The 27,448-nt window shown below is 39.7% G+C and overlaps 1 protein-coding gene across 1 annotated transcript in view; it reads left to right on the top strand.

Annotated features, from left to right (window-relative positions):
- ALK (ALK receptor tyrosine kinase) overlaps positions 1 to 27,448 on the top strand; it is a 173,473-nt gene that overhangs the window by 53,812 nt on the left and 92,213 nt on the right. Inside the window, exons 6-7 of the mRNA XM_058170106.1 lie at positions 11,846 to 11,940; positions 13,259 to 13,384. Of these exons, the coding sequence (XP_058026089.1) occupies positions 11,846 to 11,940; positions 13,259 to 13,384 (221 nt within the window). The remainder of the gene's footprint in view (positions 1 to 11,845; positions 11,941 to 13,258; positions 13,385 to 27,448) is intronic.

Genomic DNA, 27,448 nt, shown 5'->3' on the forward strand with positions numbered 1-27,448 from the left:
TTGAGGGTGAAATGGAACCGTTTGAAAAACTGAGCCCATCGAACTTGTTTGGGAGAAAGCTTTCGAGGTTTTTGTGGTCCGTCCACACCTCGAATGGTTCTTTTCCCCCTTCAAGGAAGTGTCTCCAGGAGAGGAGTGCCCAGCGCACTGCAAAGGCTTCCTTTTCCCAAACTGCCCATCTGCGTTCAGTGTCCGTCAGTTTTTTAGACACGTACGCGCAGGGCATTAGATTGTTGTCGGTATTCCGTTGTAATAAGACAGCGGCTACTGCTACATCACTTGCATCAGCTTGGACCACAAAAGGTTTATTTGGATCCGGGTGTTGAAGAATTGGTTCCATGGAGAATAGGCGTTTCAGGTGTTCAAAGGAACGTTGGCAGTCCATTGTCCAAGGTAGGGGTTGGGTAGGTTTGGGTTTGGCGGGTAATGGCCCAGTTTTTAGCAATTCTGTTAATGGTAGAGCTACTTCTGCGAAAGAAGGAATGAATTTGCGGTAAAAATTCGCGAATCCCAAGAAACTTTGAAGTTGCTTACGTGTGCGTGGCGGTTGCCAATCCAACACCGCTTTTACTTTTCCTGGGTCCATTTCGATACCTTTGTTTGATATCCGGTAACCTAGGTAGTCTAGGGATTCCTTATGGAATTCGCATTTGGAAAGTTTGACATATAGCTTGGCCGCTAGGAGCTTTTTAAGGACTTGTCTGACCAATTTGATGTGTTCTTCGATATTGTTTGTGTAGATAAGAATATCATCTAAGTAGACAAGAACCCCATTGTAGAGATGGGGGTGCAGGGTTTCATTAATTAGTTGCATAAAAACAGCTGGAGCCCCTTGGAGGCCAAAAGGCATGACACGGTATTGGAAACTGCCCAAGGGGCAGTTGAAAGCCGTTTTCCATTCATCACCTTCCTTGATGCGGACCCGGTAATAGGCTTCCCTTAAATCCAATCTGGTGAAAATTTTGCCTTTTGATAAGTGGTTCAACAAATCGTGCATAAGTGGTAAAGGGTATGTGTTTTGTATGCAAATTGCATTGATATTTTTGAAGTCAATACACAATCTAAGCGAACCATCTTTCTTTTGTTTAAATAGCACAGGCGCAGCTACAGGTGATTTTGCTGGTTCAATGAACCCTCTGGCTAGGTTAGTGTCAATGTATTTTCTTAGTTCAGACATTTCGGCTGGTGTCATTGAATACATTTTGGGTTTTGGTAATTTTGCCCCGGGTGCAATTCAATTGCGCAATCAGTTTGTCGGTGGGGAGGTAAGAGGTTACATTCATCCTCGCTAAAAACGTCTGATAAATCCATGTATGCTTTAGGGATGCGTGGTTCATTAGGAGATGGATTGGATATGGTGGTTGTTGGTTCCTCTGGTGGTCATTTTGGATAAGGTTTTTTCGGTAGGGGAAGTGGGTCTAAGGGTCTGAAAGTCCATATAATTTTCCTGAATCCATCCTCCCATTTGATTGTGGGTTCCCATTTGTCCAGCCAAGCTAAACCCAGGATGATGGATTCTGACATCTTGGGAATTACTATGAATCTTATAAGTTCATGATGGGCTCCAATTTCTAAGCGAACCAGTTGTGTGATTTGGGTCGCTGGAACGCCACCAATCAAGGTTCCATCTATTTGGTGGAATTTAATTGGGTGTTTCAAGGGAAATGTTTTTATACGGAGTTGGGCGACCGTAGAGGTTGAAATTAGGCATCTGGTGCATCCTATGTCCACAATAGCCTCTAAATCTTTTTTGGCCCCTCCCCCTGGAATTATTAAGTTTACTTTGATAGCAGAAGGAGGAATGGGTGCACTCACCATTGGGTCGTTTTCTGCTTGGTTTGAGTCGTCAGGAGGTGAATCAGATGACGGAAGGTCAGTAGGGTGGTCTATGGCTTGTCTCGCAAAGCGACTGGTATTCGGATTCCTTCGAGGGGGTCTGCGTGGTCGGGTAGCAGTTGGTGGGCGATACTGTGGGAGGGGTGTTGGGGCTAGGCAAACTGACGCCCGATGTCCTAGTTTTCCACAACGGTAGCATTTGATTATTGTTGAAGGCTGAAAGGTGGAGGGTGTGGTTGGTCTTAAGAGGGAGAGTCTTGTAGGTGGTCGTTGTGGAGTTATAGTTGGTGATTGGCTTTGGAGGGGGTTGAATTCTCTGTCCAGAGCTATGGACACGTTGTACCAGTCATTTAGTTGTTCTGGGATTCCTCTGGTGGAGCAGGCTTTTCTGATGTTTTGATAGATGGCGTTTTTGAAGTAGTGGAGGATGATGCGATCTGGCCAATGTCTAAGATTGCCAGCAACCCTTCTGAAATCCCATACAAATTGTTTTAGAGGCTTGTTACCTTGCTTCATCGTTTTTAAGGTGGTTTCACATTCTGCAATTAGGTCATCATCTTGAAACCGGTTGCGAAGCAGTGCCATAAATCCGTGAACATCGTTTAGTTCTGGTGCACGTTCATTGTGTAGTTGAGCTATCCATTCTGAGGCTAGCCCCACGTTCATACCATCCGAGATGGCGTTGATTAGGCTTCTTTCTGATGGGTATTGATGTCTATATTGTTCAACGTAAGCCTCAATTCTGCTGAGAAAGTAAGCCAGGTGGTGTGGATTCCCATCAAAGGTTGGTTTGAAAGGGGGAGGGGCTGGGTGAGGGGGTGCAGGTGGGTTTAGCTGGCCTGCTTGCGGTTGAAGAGGGATTTGGGGGACGGCCGTTGCTGTTGTGGCTGGTTGCTGAGTTGTAAAGGGGGGTGGAATTCCCCCTGGCTGCTGAGAAGGAAGTCCTTGAAATGCTTCAGCTGACGAGGCAAAAATCGGCCTGGGGCCCCCAGGAAAGAAAGGTGCTGAACTGGCTGGTTGCCATTGGTATTGGATCCACCCTTGTCCAGGATAAAATGCCCAACCAGGAGGAATAGAAGCAGCTGGAGGCAGCGTAGGCCTCTGTTGGCGGGAAAAGTCAATTGGAGGGGGGAGTTGCGATTCCCCCCAAGTCCCTGGTGCTGCCTGAACTCCCTGCCGTCTGAAGGAGGGAAGGGAGGTCCTCCTGCGTTCATCGGAACGGCTTTGAGCTTCAGTAATTTCTCCCTCTCTGGTGGGAGGGAAGGTGAATTTAGGCTGAGCTAAAGGCTCTCGAGGTGGGTGAGCTGAGCTTATACGAGGCCTCACTTCCAAACGCTCAAAAGTTTCAGGGAGGTCTAATAGGGACTGGGATTTCAGGGGGTTTCTCAGGTCCCAATCCAGTGACTCTCCCGATTCTCCGGGTTTTACTGTCCTCCAGTGAGCTTGAGAAGAGGAGGGTCTTGTAGGTGGTCGTGGAGTTGTAGTTGGTGATTGGCTTTGAGGGGTTGAATTCTCTGTCCAGAGCTATGGACACGTTGTACCAGTCATTTAGTTGTTCTGGGATTCCTCTGGTGGAGCAGGCTTTTCTGATGTTTTGATAGATGGCGTTTTTGAAGTAGTGGAGGATGATGCGATCTGGCCAATGTCTAAGATTGCCAGCAACCCTTCTGAAATCCCATACAAATTGTTTTAGAGGCTTGTTACCTTGCTTCATCGTTTTTAAGGTGGTTTCACATTCTGCAATTAGGTCATCATCTTGAAACCGGTTGCGAAGCAGTGCCATGAATCCGTGAACATCGTTTAGTTCTGGTGCACGTTCATTGTGTAGTTGAGCTATCCATTCTGAGGCTAGCCCCACGTTCATACCATCCGAGATGGCATTGATTAGGCTTCTTTCTGATGGGTATTGATGTCTATATTGTTCAACGTAAGCCTCAATTCTGCTGAGAAAGTAAGCCAGGTGATGTGGATTCCCATCAAAGGTAGGTTTGAAAGGGGGACGGGCTGGGTGAGGGGGTGCAGGTGGGTTTAGCTGGCCTGCTTGTGGTTGAAGAGGGATTTGGGGGACGGCCGTTGCTGTTGTGGCTGGTTGCCATTGGTATTGGATCCACCCTTGTCCAGGATAAAATGCCCACCCAGGAGGAATAGAAGCAGCTGGAGGCAGCGAGGCCTCTGTTGGCGGGAAAAGTCAATTGGAGGGGTTGAATTCTCTGTCCAGAGCGATGGACACGTTGTACCAGTCATTTAGTTGTTCTGGGATTCCTCTGGTGGAGCAGGCTTTTCTGATGTTTTGATCAATGGCCTCTTTGAAGTAGTGGAGGATGATGCGATCTGGCCAATGTCTAAGATTGCCAGCAACCCTTCTGAAATCCCATACAAATTGTTTTAGAAGCTTGTTACCTTGCTTCATCGTTTTTAAGGTTGTTTCACATTCTGCAATTAGGTCATCATCTTGAAACCGGTTGCGAAGCAGTGCCATAAATCCGTGAACATCGTTTAGTTCTGGTGCACGTTCATTGTGTAGTTGAGCTATCCATTCTGAGGCTAGCCCCACGTTCATACCATCCGAGATGGCGTTGATTAGGCTTCTTTCTGATGGGTATTGATGTCTATATTGTTCAACGTAAGCCTCAATTCTGCTGAGAAAGTAAGCCAGGTGGTGTGGATTCCCATCAAAGGTTGGTTTGAAAGGGGGAGGGGCTGGGTGAGGGGGTGCAGGTGGGTTTAGCTGGCCTGCTTGCGGTTGAAGAGGGATTTGGGGGACGGCCGTTGCTGTTGTGGCTGGTTGCCATTGGTATTGGATCCACCTTGTCCAGGATAAAATGCCCAACCAGGAGGAATAGAAGCAGCTGGAGGCAGCGAGGCCTCTGTTGGCGGGAAAAGTCAATTGGAGGGGAGTTGCGATTCCCCCAAGTCCCAGCTGATTGGGAGGAAATGGGGATTTTGCAGTATCTTTCCCCTGTAGTGGGGTGGGAATGGAGATTTTACAGTATCCTTCCCCTGCCATGTCCACCAAGCCACGACCACCAAGGCATGCCACACCTACATTTTGGAAAACATTTTGAAATCCACCACTGATGCCAGCCTTATCAGCATGAATTGACTAGGGATAGGCAAACATCCAGACCCTCTGCCATGGTGGGCTTTATAGATCATAATCAGCACCGTGACTAGACCCAGAAACAAGCTACAACCTGTATAGCTTGCAGCAGTGTCATATGAATAAGCCAATTACTGTCCACGCCATTGCATTCTGGACTAGTCTTTGATTCTGAGTGTCTTCAAGGGCACTCTGTACTTCAGTGTATGGCTTATTGCAATAGTCAAGCCATGAGATAACTAGGGCAGGAGTGACTGTCTGAAGTGTGTTTCAATTGAGGAAATAGTGCAACTATAGCGCAACTATAAATAGTGCAACTAGTGCACTGGATAAAGCAGAGCAAAGCCCTTCCTGGCCACAGTTACTACCTGCTCATTAAACAGAAGCTGCAAATCTTTAAAACTTCTGAATTGTGTGACATTCTGAAATGTGACATTCTGAGATTGAAGATGGATTGCATTTTTTACTGCTGCCACCACTATTCTATTCCAGCTTGCCATTTTAAGGGAGAAAATAATTGAGCGAACCAAATGTCTTAAAAGCAAAAAAAATATATTAAAAACTGATAAACTGATAGTTGGACAGAAAACAAATGGTAGGATAGTGGCCTTTAAGACTGAACTAGAATGGAACTTTCACCTCAATTTAGTTTTAAAAAATCCAGACAAGTGGCTATCTGGCCTTTGTCTGAACACATCAGGGTAATTGGTTCCATCATCAAACTGCTCTTATTGTTAACAAATTTCTTTCTGCTGTGCAATTGGAATCTGCCTTCCTGGAACTGAATATGTTATTTCATATTCTGTACCCTGAAACTAGGAAAACTACTGTTAGCCTTTCTGATCACATCTCACATTTCTATTTTGCTACATAGAAGGGCAAAGCTCTATTGGTTTGACCAACATGAACTGAAAATATTTTCAGATTTAACACCATACCTTCATATATCATAGGCCTTTGAAGAGATGCCTTTCAATATTATATTTCCCTTCAGATGATGTTTCAGCATCTGGTGAGGACAGTTTACAAGGAGTGCAAAATGCTTCATTTTAATATAGTCTGACATCTTTTCAGTTTCCTGTTTCTTTCAGTGAATATTTACTTGTGACTGTTGTCTCCTTTTGAAGTGCTGAGGTTTTTCATTTCAGTAGCATCTCATTTTGAGACAGCCCACTATCCTTGAAAAAGAGCAGATAAGGTAGTTTTCAGATAGATTGGACAAATGGTCTTCTTTTTATAAACAATTAAAGAAGGGCTCATAGTCAAAACAGCATAGCCATCAATCTTTTAGAAATACAAGGTAGCAGCACTACAAAGAAAAATTCTACTGATTGACCAAACAACTGCTGAAAGGAATCTTCCCCAATTCATTTTATTTTAGGACTCTAATGAAAATGTTTCCAGCTTAGTGCTAGAAGATATATTGGGTAGATATAGTTGGGTTCCCATGGAGCAAAATCAGCTGACTACCCAGTGCAATATTAGCATCCTTCTTTTTAAATCAAAGATAGAAACAGTTAGGTGTACAAAATTGAAAGACTTGTTTTCTTTTAATGGTCTTATTGGCCATATCAATCCCAACATTTCAGTTGGAATTAACTCCATTGCATTCAGATGCGTTGATCACATTCCCTTGGTTTTGCTTTTTGTGAGCAACAGAAGAGCAGTTTCTGCTTTCATCTGGCCCCACATTTTACTCAGAAGTGAGGAGAAATAAAAGTCATTCTTTAACGCTTTCCTTTAATAATCCAGCAAAGCATGAAACTAGCAAGAGCTGGGGTATATCACCACTCATTACCTGTAAGGCAAGTGGAATTCAAACGGGATCATTTCCGGTGGAAAGAACTGAAGTAAGTCTATAAAAATGAGAAGCGGTTTTGAACCACAATATACCCATATGGCTTGTCTCTGCAAACTCTAGCATTATTCTTATCACAAGAATTTCTATGCTAATTGCTAATTACAGTACTGTGATATTGAGGTTCACCATTCAATGTGTTTGGATTCACAATATCCATGTCTTTGCTGTATTGCAAAAGTAATGTGACTTGGTCTCTGGATGCAGAGAAACTAAGAAAAGGAATGCTGACTAACAACATTTTCATGTGTTCTTATTTTGGTTAGAAACTGAATCTGTTCAAAGTAGGTTATACTGTAATGAGATTTTAAAACAGAGATCTTGCTCTCTGCGTGTCCTGGCTTCTTGAGATTTCAACTAGGGATTGTTCATAAATGATAAACCTATCATCTCAATAAGAGCTGGAACGTGCTTATATTTTCAAAATGGCAGGTGAATTTTTCAACAGATAAGGCAGTCACTTTCCTGTATTAGTCATAGTCAGTTCCTCATCTGTGAAATAGGATTAACAGAATAAGCTTACTTCTTAAGGCTGTTCTGAGTGAAAGCACAATAAAGATATTAATGCATTTTATGCCACTAACAAAAATACTATACTCTTTATAGCTGGATACCTGGCAGGCAGCTTCTGACTAGTATTATTAGTAGAATTGCACCATTTTTCTATGGATTACAGTTCAAGGAAGAATATTTTCTTGCCATACCTTTCTTATCTTTTCTTAGCATTGTTTTTGAAAAATTAACTTCTACCTTTTTCACAGCTCAGTAGCTTCAACAGCACTTGTGGCTCCCCTGAGAAAATCCAAGTCACTTAAAATCACACTGGCAACCTAAGCACACACATTTGTATGCAACCAATCACTCGGACTATTAGCTGAAGTTACAAGCCAAATCAGAATGAAGGTAATCAGAGCTACATGAGGGGAGAGGGGGTTATTTCAAATAAAATTAGGTTTGACTGAATTATAACTGTTGAAATGGGATTCTTTTAATTTGCCAGAAGAAAGGAGTTTAAATCTCATCCCATTTTGATTCCTATAGTCTGCCCTTTCTCTGAAATAGCATTTGTATTCTATCATGAAATACAGTACTTTTTCCCAGTTACTGAAATTAGAAGTTGCATATATGTCATTTGGGAATAGGAAATCCAAACGGACTGGAGCCAGAGTTTACAAAGTTTTTTTCAATCTGAGCCAGAACCTGGGTGAAGTTGTGGACAGGTCTTGTTACTTGAGGAAACACCATTTTTTTAAAAAAGGGAAGACATGTCCATGCTCTCTATTTATCTCTGTAGGTCTCTGTTTCACTTTTGATTGTCTTACTTTGAGTGTATATGAGACTTTTATGGCTCTATTTAATAGGATTTTGATTGTAATGATTATGGAGCAAATCCTGGATTCTGAAAAGCTGCATGACCCTGACTGAAGTGCCTGCAAACCAATATTAAATTGCTCAGATATCTAAAGATTATGGAACAAAGAGTTATTAAAGGAAAGGTAGTGAAAGAACTAAATACAATAGCCACCAGCTCAATTCTTGGAGCTATAGGAAGGTATATGATTAGGACAAGGTACAAATAGTAATTCTAAAATATCATTCATTTAAGTGCTTCCTGAAATGCATTGTGCATCATCCACAACCCTCTGTGATTCTACAGACTAATATATACATTAGCATGTATTTATTTGGTAAAACTTTACTTAAAGTTTTAACCTTTCTTTCATTGTAGGTAAGTAGGATGGGAAGTATCAATGACACTATGAAAACTGAAATTGAATAGCAAAAATGCAGTGTGAAACAAATAGAAATGCAGTATAAACTCACAAAGGCTGCATTATAGGAAAAGCATAAGAAAACAGCAAATTAAATCAGCTACCAAATACTATGCCAGGAACCAAAGAACTGTGAAACTGTTTTTATGGTGCTTTTCCCCATACTATACATTCATGTGAGAACACACGTGAGAAGCATAATGTAGTTGTTCAAAGGGAGGGAAGAATAAGAAATGACCCATTTCATCCAGCCTAGTTCATATAAAGAAATTAAGGACTGAATTGACTCCAAAAATGCTGGAGAAGCTTTCTACTTCTTAGGCTGCACTTGCTTCTGTTTTCACCCCACTGAAATAGACAACCGAGTCAATACAATTGAAAAAGATTTAACAAAAAACTCAGAATATTTGTTGGGTCTTATTTACAAGTTTTTCTTGAAATACAATCGCAAACCCATTCAAAATGCATTCAATATATTCAGCAGTAAAAAGCCAAGCCTATTCAGTATAGATAATGAAGTGAAGGACAAGGAGTTATAAAGTTAAGATTTGGTTTTGTTATTGGATAGAATTGAGATTGTGTTATGAAGGCTTATCCTTGAATACCAACTTCTGTTCTTATGTTTTTATGAATTGCCCACATTCTGTGAACAAAAGTAGATGTAACAATCTTTCTTTGCCATCATCCATCTATATTACATTGATTGGCATCGCTATTTTATTATTTTTCAATGTATACATTTCTTTCCTAAATTAACCGTTCACTTGAAAAGTTGAATGTATTTTGATAAATGTACATAACGTCTGTTTAATATGTAGAATGTTAATAATTTAATAAAACCCATAACAGTGTTATCCCATGTGAGTTGTTTCCTTTGTTATTATTATTCCCTAGACTCCTTCTGACCAATCATCGGAATATGATTTGTGTTGCCTTCAACATGTTTTTCTTACCTGTAGTAATTTCATTATCATGACTCAATGTTTTGAAAATTATTTCATGCTTTTGAATAGCATTTTTAAGTAGAAATGAAATAAATATGGATGTTATGGTTCTAAATCCGATGGGGAAGTTTCATTGATAAAAGTGCTTTCTGTTTTGAGAGGCAATACAGCAATAATGTAAGAAGAGGATGCATAAGTTGTCTTTTCTGTCTTGCCTCAAATGTAGAGGTTTTAAGATGCCCTTCCAGAGAAGGCTTAATATTTTTGAGAAACTAATGGCACCATTTTTGCCTCCTTGAACCAATTCTTAGAATGTTTTCTTTGCAATAATCCATCAAGAAGACCAACTTTATTTCTACTGCATTTAGAAGTGGGATACCTGAAATGCCAGTTTAATTTTTCATCCCTAATGGATGGCTTGGCATTTTCAAATAAAGGAATTAAGATTTTCCCTTTGATGGCTGCTACTGTTGTAATATAATTTAGATTGGCACCTACCTCCTGCCTTTGGGAAGTGCCCGAGGACTTGGCTGTGACATTGTGTCTGGGGGTTCGGCAATAGTAGTGAGCCTTGGTTATGACTATACTATAGGGGATATTATTTATATTCACCAGCTGACTATGATTATGTTTTATTGAATTTTTAATTGTGGTTTTAAAATAGCCGTATGTTGTGCTATTTATTCTTCTTTCTTTTTTTTACTATTTCTGTTGTTTTAATTGTGAGATGCACAGAGTTTCACTTCTAAGATGGACAACTATGCTAGATGATAGAGAGAGAGAGAGGGAGGGAGGGAGCGAAAGAAAGAGAGAGAGAGAAAGATCTTGATGGTATGAAGTTTTATATACATTTCACTCTTACTAATATAAAATGCACTCTGGCCCTTATTAGAATGGAATTATTTATCACGTTTTTCAATTTTTAGTTTTTCTGTATTTAACCATATGAGTTAGAACACAACTATCTTTGATTGGCGCAAGAATCTATCCTTATCTAAACCATTACTGTCACCAATGGGGCTTTACGTTGTACCAATATGATTAAATTATAAAGTCAATAATATACTCTTAATTTATTTAACGTAATCAGATCAATAGAACATTCATCAGATGGAAATCCAGGTTGTTAATTTAACTATTAAAATTCAAGTGAACTCATATGTGGAATAGAATAAAAGGTGACCTTATCAGGAAATTGCAATGCAGCTATGAGTATGAAGACCTGAACTCTATAGGGAGTATTTCAGAGCAAATGAGGATTAAAGCAGAAGGCATTTTGTAAAGGAAGAAATGGATAATTTCAAGTATTGTCTGTTTCTGAAATATTCATTATTAAAGATAACTTTTTAATAACTATTTTCACCAGGGAATCTATTTCATCCTGGTGTTCATATCTATGTATGCATGGACATGTATGTGCACATGGGTTCGCACACATGTTTGCATAAGAATGTGTGTGTGTGTGTGTACGTACATATATATATATATATATATGTATTCACATTCATATCTAAATATTCCTACTAATCCAGCATAAAATATACTAGTATAAAATATTATTAAATAAGCATGTAGTTTAAAAGTTAAGTGCAAGGATACTTCCTTGTGTCTACCAGTTTGAGGTATTTTAAGAACAAAACAATTTAAAAACATTTTCTTCCAAGATGTTTTTTTCAACCTTCCAGTCTGGCCTACAACTCGATCTTCCATTGTACAAAGCTCATCAGAAATAAATGTTTCTGAGCATTTCTGATTAACACTGCTGACAATCACAATCATAACTCTTTTCACATTTATGTGAAAAGAGATTCCAAGAGTAAGATCAAGACTCCTTTTTATAGGTGTAGTAAAGACCTTTCCTTTATCTAACAAACTGTGCCAAGGGCCCCTAAAGAAAAGGAGGCAGCATCATACATTGTACCACAGATGATCCCAAGTGGGCCAGAATCAATCAGTAATCCCAGAAATTAGACACCTGTTCTTGCACTGGTGGCTCTCCACCCATTTGAAGATGGCTTCATAGTGAATCAGCAGCATATATACTTTCACATGTATCTAAACTAAATACTTCCTTTTATCGTGCTAAAACAAATGATTTGCCAGATTCCAGGAGTGTGTTTTATCTGTCCTCCAAAACCCAATACTTTGCAAATGTGTGGACTACAACTCCCATCATTCTCAGTCTGTACAGTTGACACAACCAGAGGGCACCAATTGGAGAAGGTGATGCTTTTTAGTTTAAGGCTAGGTTGAGAGTATCAGGAGCCAAGTGGCTTTATTATGAGTTGGTTGCCTTGACTGACATCATCTGATCTCTTCCATTATTCTTTTACAGATTTTGGCTTCAGATTATTGCATCCTGGAAAGCTGGATCAGAAGCCATCATTGCCTTTGATAATGTGTCTCTCAGCCTGGACTGTTATCTGACAAGTGAGCAAGCCTATGATTAGCTTTTAGATTGGTAGAGTGCCCATATGTCTTGCCAAAGACTAAATGCTTTCCATTACACTTAGAATGTAGGTGTAACTTATATTTCCTGCTTTGGTGCTTCCCCATATCTTGAAAAGGAAAGATAAGGTGTCAGTCCTTTAAGTTGGATCACACTAGGAAACCGGAGTTATGAATACTAATGCTATTTATATTCTAAATGCTGGGTAAAAGAATCTTACAAATCTGAATGTGTTTCTTCCCTTCATCCTTCATGAGAATTAGGGCAGGTCATGCATCAGATGCTTTGCCAAATTGCATTTCTGCCTCAGATGCATATTTCCTTTATCTGAACATTGTCTTGGTTGGCATTCTTTCTCTGTTCCTCCAAATTATTCCTTCTGCCGATTACATGGCAGTATTGCTGTGGTTTTATGTCACAAACTTTTCTGCATTTATTGTGTTGAATATGGATAAGAAATTCAGTGATTTTCTAGGCAGAAAACATTAAAAGTCCCATTATGCCATCATATTGTACTTCCTAGAGTTTGTTTGTTTGTTTCATTCAATTTCTATAGCTGCCCATTACAGTGAATAACTCTGAGTCACTTACAGTTCAGAAAATACATTACAATTAAAAATACCAAAAACATTTTAGCACAGTAAAAAGGATTTCAGGATTTTGTGTAAGTCTTTTAGGACAGGTCATAAATCACTTTTTCCAAAGCCATTGTAATTTTGAATTATTGTTAAATGGATGGCCAGGAAGTCCAAGACTACCTATATTTATTGCTTAGCTATTTTACAACTATGCTCCATAGCATTCCAAAAGAAACTTCTCCTTTCTTTTTAATGAATTTCATTTGCATGCACTTTTTGTGCACTAATACAAATAATGTTCAATTTTAGCATCTACAATTATGAAGAAATATAAAGAAAGAATATAAAGAAAGAAACTACTATTATGAAAATTATATAAATTTTCTGTGACTGGGTGGTTATACAGCATCTACTGGAATTTTTTAATTATAATAAATATCTCCTTTCACCTTTTTAGCATCTTTCTTTCTTTCTTTCTTTCTTTCTTTCTTTCTTTCTTTCTTTCTTTCTTTCTTCTTTCCTCTTGTTTTCCCCTTCTATTTATTTCAAATCATGTTAAAGCGATAACAGATGCCAGGCTAACTTTCCCTTTAACACTATGTATATTTTGGTTGCAATCAATTGGCCTGGTTTGATTCACCAGCTGTTGCTCTCCTAACTATTTCAGGCCTACATATTTAGCCCTACACAATCAAAAACCAGACTGCTTTTTATGTTTCAGTCAATGAAGAGAAGACATATCGACATAACAGACCAGATGCAGGCAATCTGCTCTATGAAAGAGGTAGGGGAGAAGGACATTTTGAAGAAAAACCAACACAGTTTACTGTTCCAGTTGGCTTTGGAGGTAGGATATTGGCTTCTTGACAATGATTTCAGAAAGACTGGAGCACTCACAAGAGTGCAGGTTTCCAATGTACTGTTGGCTAGAAGGCAATCAAACAACAAAAAGATACCAGATAACACCAGTATCAGTCAATAAGAATTAAAGTTAATACCAGCCTGTGTATTAAAGATTAAAGGTATCAATCAATATAAATAATTACTGTATTCAACTGTTCAAAAACATCAATAGAAGAAAAATATTCTGAACTAAAAATGGAATTCAGGAAAAACTGGGCGGTTACTTTATACCTCACAATATGTAGGAAAAATTGAGATAACCATGAATGGAATTCTCCAGTTAATTCCCCCAGTTTTATCTAGGAGATTCTATTGTTGTTGTTATTATATAGAAAAAATTGTGAAATCACAGCTGCCAGTTCTTTAGCTAATATTGCCCTTCATATGCATTGCCTTCGTTCCAACAACCTACCATATGTGTGCTAATGCTCATATTATGATAATATAGAGAAAAATGTGAAATCACAGCTATCAGTTTTTTAGTTGTTGTTGGCTTTCATACACATCGAGTTCTTCCCAACAACCTACTGTATGTGTGCTAATAACCACGGAAACTACCATGGTTGGTTTATGCCATAATCATTCAGTTTCAATTTTCAGATCGCAATACTTTGTGATCTTCTCCAATTCTTTGCCTATTCTACTATCTCCTAGTATTGCCACATCAATTATCCACACTTTTTTCTTTTCAGTCAATGAAGAGAAGACATATCGACATAACAGACCAGATGCAGGCAATCTGCTCTATGAAAGAGGTAGGGGAGAAGGACATTTTGAAGAAAAACCAACACAGTTTACTGTTCCAGTTGGCTTTGGAGGTAGGATATTGGCTTCTTGACAATGATTTCAGAAAGACTGGAGCACTCACAAGAGTGCAGGTTTCCAATGTACTGTTGGCTAGAAGGCAATAAAACAACAAAAAGATACCAGATAACACCAGTATCAGTCAATAAGAATTAAAGTTAATACCAGCCTGTGTATTAAAGATTAAAGGTATCAATCAATATGAATAATCACTGTATTCAACTGTTCAAAAATATCAATAGAAGAAAAATATTCTGAACTAAAAATGGAATTCAGGAAGAACTGAGAGGTTACTTTATACCTTACAATATGTAGGAAAAATTGAGATAACCATGAATGGAATTCTCCAGTTAATTCCCCCAGTTTTATCTAGGAGATTCTATTGTTGTTGTTATTATATAGAAAAAATTGTGAAATCACAGCTGCCAATTCTTTAGCTAATATTGCCCTTCATATGCATTGCCTTCGTTCCAACAACCTACCATATGTGTGCTAATGCTCATATTATGATAATATAGACAAAAATGTGAAATCACAGCTATCAGTTTTTTAGTTGTTGTTGGCTTTCATACACATCGAGTTCTTCCCAACAACCTACTGTGTGTGTGCTAATAACCACGGAAACTACCATGTATGCCATAATCATTCAGTTTCAATTTTCAGATCGCAATACTTTGTGATCTTCTCCAATTCTTTGCCTATTCTACTATCTCCTAGTATTGCCACATCAATTATCCACACTTTTTTCTTTTCAGCCAGTTAAATCTGAAGTGCTATATGCCAACGCTATCAGTTTCTATTTGGAAATCCCTGATATTTTAACCTGCTTATTTTTAACTATTTTTTCAACTCTTTTATGTTCCCAACAATTGTTCATTACGGATAATTTTTACTGATGTTCCAGGGAGTCATGTTGGTGACTGTATTATATCATTTATAATCAGTTTGTGTGATCATCTTGCATGAGCTGAGTATATGATCTACTGTTTCTTCTGCCTTTTTGCACAATCTGCATTTTAATTCATTAGACAGTTTCTCAATTCTGACCTTGATTGCATTAGTTCAAATAGCTTGCTCTTGAACAGCCAAAATCAAGCCTAGAGAATCATTTTGTAATGTTCCAGTTATATGCTATTGCCAGTTATAAGCTATTTATCTTTAACCACTTTTCACTTGATCTTTCTAGAAATTGGGCATTTTTTTTATTGTCAGCATTCTGTGTGTGTTTTTATTATGCTATTTCAATATTCATGTCCCGATGCGTGCTTTTCTTCTTTGACAGTTTGTTGGACTTGAGGTAAAGCTCTACCTACCATTGCTGCAGCATAGGTATCATTACAGAGATGCAATGCAAAATGAATATTCATTAGTTTTTTAGATTTTCAGTTCAGACAGTCTAGCTCAGCCTGTGTCCAGTTAATAAAACCAGCTGCCCAATGCCCAGGCATTGATGGCTTTGATGGTGATTCCCCCATTCAATTTTTTCTTTAGTACTTTTATCACTCTTTTTATGTATTCTTTACTAATCACATTTTCAACTTGTCCATGCTTGTTGTTATCCAACTGTAAAATGCCCAAACATAAATTTTATATTTTATTTATACATTTTATATTTTATAATTACAAGTGGTACTCACTTAATGACCATTTATTCAGCAATCATTCAAAATTATAATGACAGCCTGTTTGCACTTATTCTTTATATTTCAGAATGACAAAACACTTGTAAAGGCTGCTTTATTTTATTTATTTATTTATTTTATTTTTCATATTTGTATACCGCCCTATCTCCCTAGGGACTCAGGGCGGTTCACAGGCAATTAAAAATACATATAAATACAAGTTAAAATGACAGTTAAAAAACTTATTCTATAGCCCATTATTAAAAAACAATATAAAAAATAAAAACCCGTTTAAAACCAGTAAATTTAAAATCTAATCCAGTCCCACGCAGATGAATAAATATGTTTTGAGCTCGCGACGAAAGGTTCGGAGGTCCGGAAGTTGACGCAGTCCTGGAGGGAGTTCGTTCCAGAGGGTGGGAGCCCCCACAGAGAAGGCCCTTCCCCTGGGCGTCGCCAGACGACACTGCCTAGCTGACGGCACCCTGAGGAGTCCCTCTCTGTGAGAGCGCACGGGTCGGTGAGAGGTATTCGGTAGCAGTAGGCGGTCCCGTAAATAGCCCGGCCCTATGCCATGGAGCGCTTTAAAGATTGTCACCAACACCTTGAAGCGCACCCGGAAGGCCACAGGTAGCCAGTGCAGTCTGCGCAGGATAGGTGTCACGTGGGAGCCACGAGGGGCTCCCTCTATCACCCGCGCAGCCGCATTCTGGACTAACTGGAGCCTCCGGGTGCCCCTCAAGGGGAGCCCCATGTAGAGAGCATTGCAGTAATCCAGACGAGACGTCACGAGGGCGTGAGTGACCGTGCATAAGGCATCCCGGTCTAGAAAGGGGCGTAACTGGCGCACCAGGTGAACCTGGTGGAAAGCTCTCCTGGAGACGGCCGTCAAGTGGTCTTCAAAAGACAGCCGTTCATCCAGGAGGACGCCCAGGTTGCGCACCCTCTCCATCGGGGCCAATGACTCGCCCCCAACAGTCAGCCGAGGACTCAGCTGACTGTACCGGGATGCCGGCATCCACAGCCACTCTGTCTTGGAGGGATTGAGCTTGAGCCTGTTTCTCCCCATCCAGACCCGTACGGCTTCCAAACACCGGGACAGCACTTTGATAGCTTCATTGGGGTGGCCCGGTGTGGAAAAGTACAGCTGGGTGTCATCAGCGTACAGCTGGTACCTCACACCGAAGCCACTGATGATCTCACCCAGCGGCTTCATATAGATGTTGAACAGAAGGGGCGAGAGAATCGACCCCTGCGGCACCCCACAAGTGAGGCGCCCCGGGGCCGACCTCTGCCCCCCTGTCAACACCGTCTGCGACCGGTCGGAGAGATAGGAGGAGAACCACCGATAAACGGTGCCTCCCACTCCCAATCCCTCCAACCGGCGCAGCAGGATACCATGGTCGATGGTATCAAAAGCCGCTGAGAGGTCTAATAGGACCAGGGCAGAGGAACAACCCCTATCCCTGGCCCTCCAGAGATCATCCACCAACGCGACCAAAGCCGTCTCCGTGCTGTAGCCGGGCCGGAAACCGGACTGGAACGGGTCTAGATAGACAGTTTCATCCAGGTGCAGGGGAAACTGATGTGCCACCATACTCTCTACAACCTTCGCCGCGAAGCGAAGGTTGGAGACCGGACGATAATTACCTAAAACAGCCGGGTCCAGGGAAGGCTTCTTGAGGAGGGGCCTCACCACCGCCTCTTTCAAGGCGGCCGGAAGGACTCCCTCCAACAAGGAAGCACTCCAACAAGGAAGCTTTATGAGAATTATAGCATATACTAACCCAGTGTCAGCAAACCTATGGCACGCGCGCCGGAAGCAGCACACAAAACCATCCCGCAAAGAATGTGCGGCCTCACTGGCTCCTATCCTGCATTCCTGTGATCACACACGTGCCAGTCAGCTGGCTGTCGCACGTCCGGGAGCGGTGGAACCCAGAAGACTGGTGTTCCATCACACATGCACTGGCCGGCACGCGGCCTTCTGGGTTGCGCAATGGCTAGCTGTTTGTTGGGCGTGCTTCCATGCTGGTATTCAGGTATTCTGGTGCCAGCTCACGCATGGGCAATGGACCACTGCTCTTCCGGGTATCGGTGTTCCCGTGTGCACGAAGGCCAGTGGATCCACGTATACCTCACGGGATGATTTTGTGTGCCATTTCCGGCACACAGGCTGGCATGTGGTCACGCCAGAGGTTTGCCATCATAGCTCTAAGCAGTTGCATTGCAGCTTGGAAAAGCCAGGATTCCTAAATTCAGGCCTCTTCCCACTTCTCTCTCTACCCATCCCTGTGTTCTACCAGCCACAGCAACAGTCCCCCTGCCTGTGTCCCTCCACCAATCTCCTAAATTTCCCCTCCTCCATTCCTGGCCATGCCACCAATATCTATCTCCTGCCTATTTCTTGAATATACTGTATGAAGTGAAGCAGGTAACAAAGGAGGTGCAGGAAAGGGAAAATGATAACAATGATGCAGGGGCATAATGACAGCCACTGGCCGTCACCAAGTGATGTAGAGGAAGTATTCTCCTGTCTGCTTGGTCACCTAATGCCCCCTTGAAACTCAAGATTCTCCCATACAAGCTGTTAGGAGAATCTCTTCTCCCAGGATCTGGTACGGAGGTGGAAGGGATGACATATTTAGGCTGCATTCCTGGTGACTATTAAGTGGTCACAAAGGGATGGAGAAAACTCTTCACTTGTCTGCCTTTTTACAGCCCAGATCTGATAGCTCTTGTGAAAAAAAAATAGTATGAGTAAAATGAGAAAACCAAGGAATATACATGTGTCTACGAGAAAAATGTGAGAGAGGTAGAAATTACAAACCAAGGCTGTGATTTTTATCAAAGAGAGATGTTGCTTACTTACGTAGATATATGCCTAGTACATATTTATCATGCTATTTCTTTGAGGGTAAGTAAACTATTCAGAGTTCAGAAAGATAGCAAAATAGGAAAAAAAAAAGATAGCCAAAAAGATTAAAAGCATGAGATATTCTCTTCAGGGAGATTGATCTAGCTTCTACAAATCTAGTTTACTTTCGCTGCCTGCGGCCATTCTACATTTATTGTAGATTTCACTCTTCTTTCTTTTTTCCTCCCTCTATGACTATTTTCCTCCCAATCCTCTTTTGACAGTACCAGAAATGGTCTATCCCACCCTTATGTCATTCTTGTCTCTTTCCCTAATTGTCAACTTATTCTTGTAAATAATGAAATTGATCGTGTTTTAGATTTATATGCATTCCTGCTCTAGTTGTACAAATGAATACAAATGTTTGAGGTTTGTATATGAATCATGTGAGAACCCCAAAGTTTCTCTTTTAAAAGGCAACTGGACTTTCTTGTTTTTCTTTGAAGACCTTTCGCTTCTCATCCAAGAAGCTTCTTCAGTTCGTGAAGAACGGAAGAAACTTCTGGAATGAAAAGTGAAATGTCTTCAAGGAAAAACAAGAAAGTCCAGTTGCCCTTTGAAAGAACGCCTTTGGGACAATCATGACCTGGATGACTGAGAATCTCCATAGTCATGAATCCTATGAGAATTTTTTCGAACCAGGTGCTCACCAAACAGTTTGCATTTCCATTCCTTCTGGCCAAAATATATCTAAACTGACAGTATTATATGCTTCACGTGTACTAACCCAAGCCTGGTTTCATTCCAAATATTTTCAGGCCCTTCTTTTCAAAATAAGATCTTTAATCTGGAGAGTACCTTGCAAGCCAACATGAATGGGTTGCTAGCACATCATGAATGCAGAGCTACATCAGCCTGCTGAGAACACATTTAGCACACGTGACTGGGTATTTTCTCTTATTTGTGATAGGTTTTTTTTTCTTGATGGTTGCATGTCCCTCATCATAAAAGTGACAGTCTAGCATTCCTGCTGGAAACTAAAATTGATTTGGCTACAGCTCTGCAGGAGCTATCTGCTTTCAGTTTGAAAATAAAGCTAAAAGGCACAGCAGGGATGGAGGGGGAGATAAGTTCTCCAGCACAGCAAAATCATCTATTTACTTCCCTAGAACAGCCTAATTACTTGTCCACAGGATAAAATTAGATGTCAGCAACAAGAAGGAGTAAGCAGCAAAATAACGTCAAGAGTTACAGATAAGGTACTTATTTATTTATAAGTTATATACTACTTACTCTTCAGCAAAAGCTCCTAGAACAGTTTGCAAGAATTAAAAAAAGGTCAACAGATATCAAGCAATAAAACATGCCCTAAATTCTAGCATAAAAATAAGCTAAGTGCAAAAAAATAACCCTGAAAGCAAATATTATATTGTGATTTACACTGACAACTGTGCAAGTTCACGCAGAAGAAACACCTGCCCAGATGTTCTGCAAAATCCCTATTTCCTGCCCAGATGTTCTCTAAAGTCTCAAGGTCTATACTGAATCCTTCCTTAATGTGAAGTCAAGTGATTGTCTCAGGCTGATAACAGAGAATTCTTCTAAAGTTTTTAGATCAGTTTTCATTCAGTTTGAGAAGAGAATATTTCAGAAGAACTTCCCCAGTGCAAGAGAATTCATGGGTAAAGTGGGCTATACTATTCTTGTGTTCATTTTGTTATGAGATAACCAAGAAATATGTGTAAATCTTTCATTTTTTTATTGCACCATGCTTTATTCAGTCATCCACAGGTTCAAAAGAAGTCATTGTGAGAGAACTTCTGGACTTTTTCAGTTGTGCTGCTGCTACCTTATCATCATTAAACTAGAGTCTTGCCCGGTGGTGAAATCTGAACCAGTTTGCTACCGGTTCGCTGGCCGCACATGCACGCTGCACGCCAAGCGTGCGCTGTGTGCGTGCATGCGCAGTTTGCACCAAACGCGTGCTGTGCGCTCAGGCACAGTACACACCAAAAGGAGGCTTGGGAAGGTAAGTAGAACAGCGGGGGGAATCAGCTGTGGCGCACGATCTTGGGAACCTTTTTTTAAACTTTTTAAAAACATTTTTTACTACCTATTCACCTGAACTGGTAGTAAAAAAATGCTTTAAAAGTTAAAAAAAAAAGGTTCCCAAGATTGTGCAGCACAGTTTGATCTTGGGAACCTTTTTTTACCATTTTTAACCATTTTTTTACTACTGGTTCGGGCGAATAGGTAGTAAAAAAAATGCTTTAAAAAAGAGAAAAAGGGTTCCCAAGATCACAGCTGTGCCGCGCAATCGTCTGAGCCTTTTAAAAACTTTTTAAAAGCATTTTTTATTACCTATTCACTTGAACCAGTAGTAAAAAAATGCTTAAAAAGTAAAAAAAAAAAAAAAGTTCCAATGATCGCGCATCACTCAGCTGATCATCGGAACTTTTTTTTAAACTATCGGTTTGGTGAACCAGTAGCATTTTTTACTACAAGTTTGGGAGAACCGGCCCAAACCAGTAGTTTTTCACTCTGGTCTTGTTCTTAAGAAATTGTCAGAGATTTTTTGTGAAATATTATGAAAAACCACTTGTAACCCGCTCTAGTTTTTAGAACCTCCAGTCACAGTGAGCATTTGTATCTATGCTCAACAGAGATTTCTGCAAACTAAGAAAAGAAAAACATAAAAAGTCAAGATGGCGGCCCCAACAGTGTGTTTGAAGTTCCTCCTGATGTACATAAGAACATTGATTGTACCATCATGACACCACTAATGCTAAGATGCTCAAAATAAGATGCTTTTATCTTGCTGTAACAATTGCGCAGTCTAATAGGTCACTCTTGAAATATGCCAGCTATTAAAAAATAAAGAAGAAAAGAAAAAAACAAGTACATCACCATAGCCTGATATTTTAATATTTCTGCTACATTGATTTTCCTTCTCCATTTTGAGTTACATTTGAGGAACCTAGTGACAAAGTCTGTATCTGCCATGTAGAAAAGGTTGATAAAAACCGACTAACAGTTACCTTTTCCGTAAATGAAAAATAGATGTAAAAATTGATTCTTAAAAGAAAAGGTGTTCATGGTTGTCTGAGGGAGCATGGAGGTCTTTTCCTCTCAGCTTTTTGGAAGTCTGACATAGTCAATGATAATAAATGAAAGCACTTTAGGAAGAAAAAATATCAGGCCTATTCTATTGCTCCTGGGAAGAATGATACTTCAAGTACAGACTATCCTGGTGTTCTACGGCAGCAGTACAATGTGATATAATACAAAATCCATTTTGCATAAGCTACATATTGCAAATGTAAGCAAATTCTTAAGAAGCTATATTGTCCTTTCTTGCTACATCTGATGCCACTGATCCATGAAGCAGCATTTCAGATGGTCTTTTTTATTTTGAAAGTCCTTGACAAACACTCTTACTCATGAAATCAGCAGGTAGCATCTATCTTTGGAGCCTTTATCATGGCATTTACAAATTTCATCAGATATAATAAATCTCCTTTGGAAAAAAAGACAGAGAGAGCAGCAGTTTTTTTTTCTTTTTAAACTTAATCAATATTCACAGCTTTAATCCACGTTACAGCAAACATTTTGCAATGCCATTCGGGTTAGAATATGAAATAATGGTGCAATTGCGGCTGCACGTCAACTGCAAAGAAAACAGAACAACAAAACCACGATTACATGACTGCACTTTTTCTTTATTTATCTATTTATTTAATCCTGACATTTCAGTGTCACTCCAATCTAAAGGCCTCTGACTGATATACAACACAGCAAACAGAAAATAATGTAACATAAACCAAACTGCAGTGGTGTCACCAAACAGGAGCCGATCCCAAATTTATCATCACCGCAAATACTTTTTCAGAAATTTTCAACTTTCCACAGAAACTACACAAGGAAGCTGAACAGGGTCCTGTATTTCTGTGAGCAAATTATTCCTAAGAATATGTTATTTCTAGAAATAATAACTTAATGTCCAGTTATTCCTATCCTTAGTTTTCTATCCTAACTAGTAACCTAGCTAAGATTACCTGAACGTTTAGCTCACAGCTCCTACTCTTAAACAAAGGACTTTGCTGCAAATCTTTAGCAAAGAGCTTTGTGGACGACTAAATATAAGCATTGTGTAGGGATGAGGTGCATTAGTTTAGTTTAGTTTAGTTTAGTTTAGTTTAGTTTAGTTTAGTTTAGTTTAGTTTAGTTTAGTTTAGTTTAGTTTAGTTTAGTTTAGTTTAGTTTAGTTTAGTTTAGTTTAGTTTAGTTTAGTTTTGTTGTTTAGTTTAGTTTAGTTTAGTTTAGTTTATTGTCATTGCACATGGTACAACAAAATTAAATGCTGTCTTTAGTGTACATTATAACTATAAAAATAAAAACACAAACATAAATCCTTTACATTCTATGTAATTGAAATTGAAAACCCGATATTGCATTATACCGTAGAATTCAATATGGTTATTGCCCTGGGATAGAAGCTGTTTTTCAGCCTATTTGTCCTTGTTTTTATTATCCTGTACCATCTGCCAGATGGTAATAGTTCCAAAAAAGGATGCTCAGGAAGAGATGGATCTTTAAGAATGTTCTGAACTTTTTTAAGGCAGATCAAATTACAAATCAAATAAATAGAACATCAGCTGAGTTACTTCTATCTACATGTCTGTACATTCTTAAATAACACCAACATTTTCCACCCTTTTTCTCCTTCTCCAGGATGGCAGGTAGGAAATGGGGTTGGGTGGGGGGAATGTCAGACTTGTAATAATCATCTTGAGCCCATGGTAATGGTAAATTCTCCACAGTCCCAACCAGCGAGATAGAGAGGGGTTTGGTCTTACCACTGGCTAGCCATTAAAATATCCTAACAAAATTAGGTATGTGTGGGCCTTCAAGTCCCATTCCTGGACAAATCCTTGCATTATTTTTTTTTGACAAGAAGTAGCCTGTCATTACCTGTTTCCTAGGGCTGGAAGAGAATGACTGGCCCAAGCTCCCAACTGACTTTGTGCCTAAGACTTATAGCTTCCTAATTTCTAGCCTAATACCTAGTACGTCCCGAGGTACGTAATACATACCTCGGTTTTAATTTACATGAAAGCTGGGACGTGATCAGTGAAGTAAAGACAAGGATAGAGACAGTTCAAACAGTGTTCTTCAAAATGAAAAAGGTCTTCTGCAGTCACGACATAAGCCTAAGACTGAAAATCAGGCTTAGATTAGATGTTACATCTTTTCTATCCTGCTCTATGGAGTAGAGTTGGTCTTTGACAGAAAACCATTTGAAGAAACTAGAAACATATGAAATGTGGATTTACAGATGGCTGTTATGTATAAACTGGGTTAACAAAATCTCAAAAGAGAAGGTGATAAGCCACCTGGGAAAGCAAAGGGAAATCATCAAAGCCATTAAAAAGCAAAAGTTAGAATATTTTGGACATGTGATGTGACAGCCAGAAAAATACGGCAACCTTCACTTAATCCTCCAGGGATTAAGTGGGCAAATGAGGTCCAGGCAGAAGAAGAACATCATGGCTTCAAAACCTAAGGGACTGGTTTGGACAAAATTCAGAGCACTTTTTCATGCAGCTGTGGACAAAAATAGGATTACCAACATGATCGCCAACATCTGATGACGGATATGGCACAAGAAGAAAATAATAATACCTTAACCTCTACACCAAACTAGCTACATCACTACACAAAACTGGCCTCCAAGAAGATATAATAAAAGAAAAATCCCACGAAAAGAGAACAATGGTAAGGAGTGAGGGATTTTTTTAAACACTTAAATATACTCCAACTAAACTGTACAGTGAAAAAGAATATTAAATAAATCTATATGGATTAATTTTGATATATATGCCCTTTCTTAGTACTGTCTAGCAGCCTTCTATTTAGCAAAATTTTGAAGAGTGCCCTTTCTCCTTCACTAATATTCACATCACAGTGAAACAGGATGTAGGTTACATGAAATTCATGCCTTTCATAGATCATAATAAACATGTCTTTTGCCTTTTGTATATTTTGTTTTGACATTTAGATAAACTAGTTAACTAATGTCCTTTTTCAGAAATACTTGCTCATAGGTCTTTGAGGAAAATACTAAAATAATTTGGGATAAAATTGAAGTGAGAGAAAGCTGGAAGAAATACTCTAGATATTTGCACATGATAATCAAAGAGCAGAATTTATAGAATAGAATAGATTTTTTTTTTATTGGCCAAGTGTGATTGGACACACAAGAAATTTGTCTTGGTGCATATGCTCTCAGTGCACATAAAAGAAAAGATATGTTCCTCAAGAATCATAAAGTACAACACTTAATGATAGTCATAGGTTACAAATAAGCAATCAAATCATATTAGGAAACAGTATAAATTGTAAGATACAAGCAACAAAGTTACAGTCATACAGTCGTAAGTGGGCGGAGATGGGTGATGGGAGCAGAATTTAAAAGATTGCTATGAATGTTAGTGCATAGGAAAAATGATAAATGGAGTCACAGCTACTGTGGGAATATTGAAAACAATAAGGCTGCAGATGTAAACAGTATAACTGGGAAAAATATTGATTGATTGATTGATTGATTGATTGATTGATTGATTTAGATATAGAGTGGCTGTGGAACTTGTTGATCATTGAAGAAAGCTGTTACTGTTCCCCCTATTCAAAGGTCAAGATAATAAGATTGAATGGAAACACTACAGATATAGTAGACACACATAGAAAGGTGTTCATTTCAGTTCTCCAAAGATCACAGAGAGACAGCGTGATACCAGATTTGTCTGCTAATGGAACAGCAGACACATAGAAGCCATTCCTCCTGGCCATTATTTTTCCTATGGGTGGAAGAAAATAGCACAATCATTTAAGCCCTGAGATGCTATAAATAGGGCTTGCATTTATTAATAACAGATCAGTCACTGGAATATTGTCGTAATGGCTTCATTCAGTTTTCTACAGTAAATGAAGCTCTTGATATTCCTGAATACCTACTTATGTGTTTTCACTCCAGCTTCCTTAGAGAAGTCTAACAAAAGGTCTTTTGATCAGAATTCTGATCAAAAAGGTACAAGCATAAAATCCAAGCAATGCAGAGTGCTTTTATGCCTGGTGGGGGTTGTGCAGATAATTTTTTGTCCCTTCACCAGCTGATTGATAAATGCATGAATGTGAGAAAAAATATTTACTTTATCATTGTTGATTCAGAGAAAATGCATGCTTAAGTGAATCAGCTTGAATAATAGAATGTTTTGCTTATATGATGGAAATAAAGCATGCATGAGAATAAACAACTTTCTTAGCAAATGGTTCAACAGCAAGAGGAAATAAGTAAAGGATATGTAACATCCACCTGGTTGTTTAATAATAGGAATATTGTCATACTGTGTCGGTTGGGGAGATAAAAATATGCGGATGATATTTTTGTATGCGGGTGATGTTGTGCTGTTGGCTGAGAACCTGAATGATTTGCAACAAATGTTAGACAGATTGTATTTTGTATTGAAGTGTAGCTGAACACTTATATATCAAAGACCAAGATGGTTGTGTTTGACAGGGAAAACAGAATCAACATTGTCAAATTGGAAGCGCGGGAAATGAAGAGACAGGCTGTGGAACTATTTTAGCACCTTTTATTGGTTAACAGCTAGCAATACGAACAACCGACAATTTGTCAGGACTTGCTCTTTATAGACCCCCAACTTGCAAGCTGGCCACTGACAGTGCTTTATTTTTCCTGCTGTGATTTTAATCAATCAGCTGTGATCACACAAATATCTCACGTATGTCTGTATGTAACACCCCTCCCCTCCTAGAAGGAGGATTGTCCAATCCATGGCCAATAAAGGTCACGTAATCATGCAGGTAGATGGGGTGCCTAATAGTCCTACTGGACCTGCACAATTCAATTGTTCCTGGGTCATCAGCAGGTACAGTTGGCCCTATTGTCTTTCTGGGTGCCAGCAGTGGAAAAACCTGGAACTCCCCCTGTGCGTTCTAGTTCGGGGCCAGGCATCGCAGCTTCTCTGTTCCCAGAAACTTCACTGGACTCCATCAGATATTGATAAATGTCTGCATTCTCCTCCCGGGTTGTAGAGCAGATTATCTCAGTTGTTTGCAGTCAGAGCTGGTTCTCCATTGTCGGCCTCTCGCTCATCATCCTGGTAGGGTCCTCGGGACAGAGATTCGCAACTTGTGGGGTTCTGTTCTGAGGCCTTCTGCCAGCTCTCCTCCTCTTGTTGCCTTAACTGGGATTTCCCTAGCCGGCTCGAGTTGATCAACATGTCTTCTCCATATTCGGCTATAGTCCAGATCTACTTTATATAACTTGAGGCCCGTGACGGCCATGACCCTAGCTTTCACCTAGGTGGGGTAGGCCACGTAATTTTGGGCAAATACCAGATCGTCTATTTCAAACAATCTGATGGGTTCGGCTGATTCCAAGGGTGTCTCAGGGTGATACTCTGGGTGCAGTCGATCTAGTTGAGATCTTAGCTTACGAACTATTAGCAGTTCAGCTGGATTTCTGTTGGTAATGGATCTGGGTGTGATGTGCTGGGATAGGAGGAACTGGTTGATTTTTTCTTACCAGTTTCCCAGTCCCATGCGGGTGAGGGTTTCCTTGGTCAGTCTCACCACTCATTCAGCCTGTCCGTTACTCGCCGGTTTGAATGGGGCCACGAAGATGTGTCTGATTCATTGTTTG

Source organism: Ahaetulla prasina, chromosome 1 (genome assembly GCF_028640845.1).
Source record: "Ahaetulla prasina isolate Xishuangbanna chromosome 1, ASM2864084v1, whole genome shotgun sequence".
NCBI classification, from domain to species: Eukaryota; Metazoa; Chordata; class Lepidosauria; order Squamata; family Colubridae; genus Ahaetulla; species Ahaetulla prasina.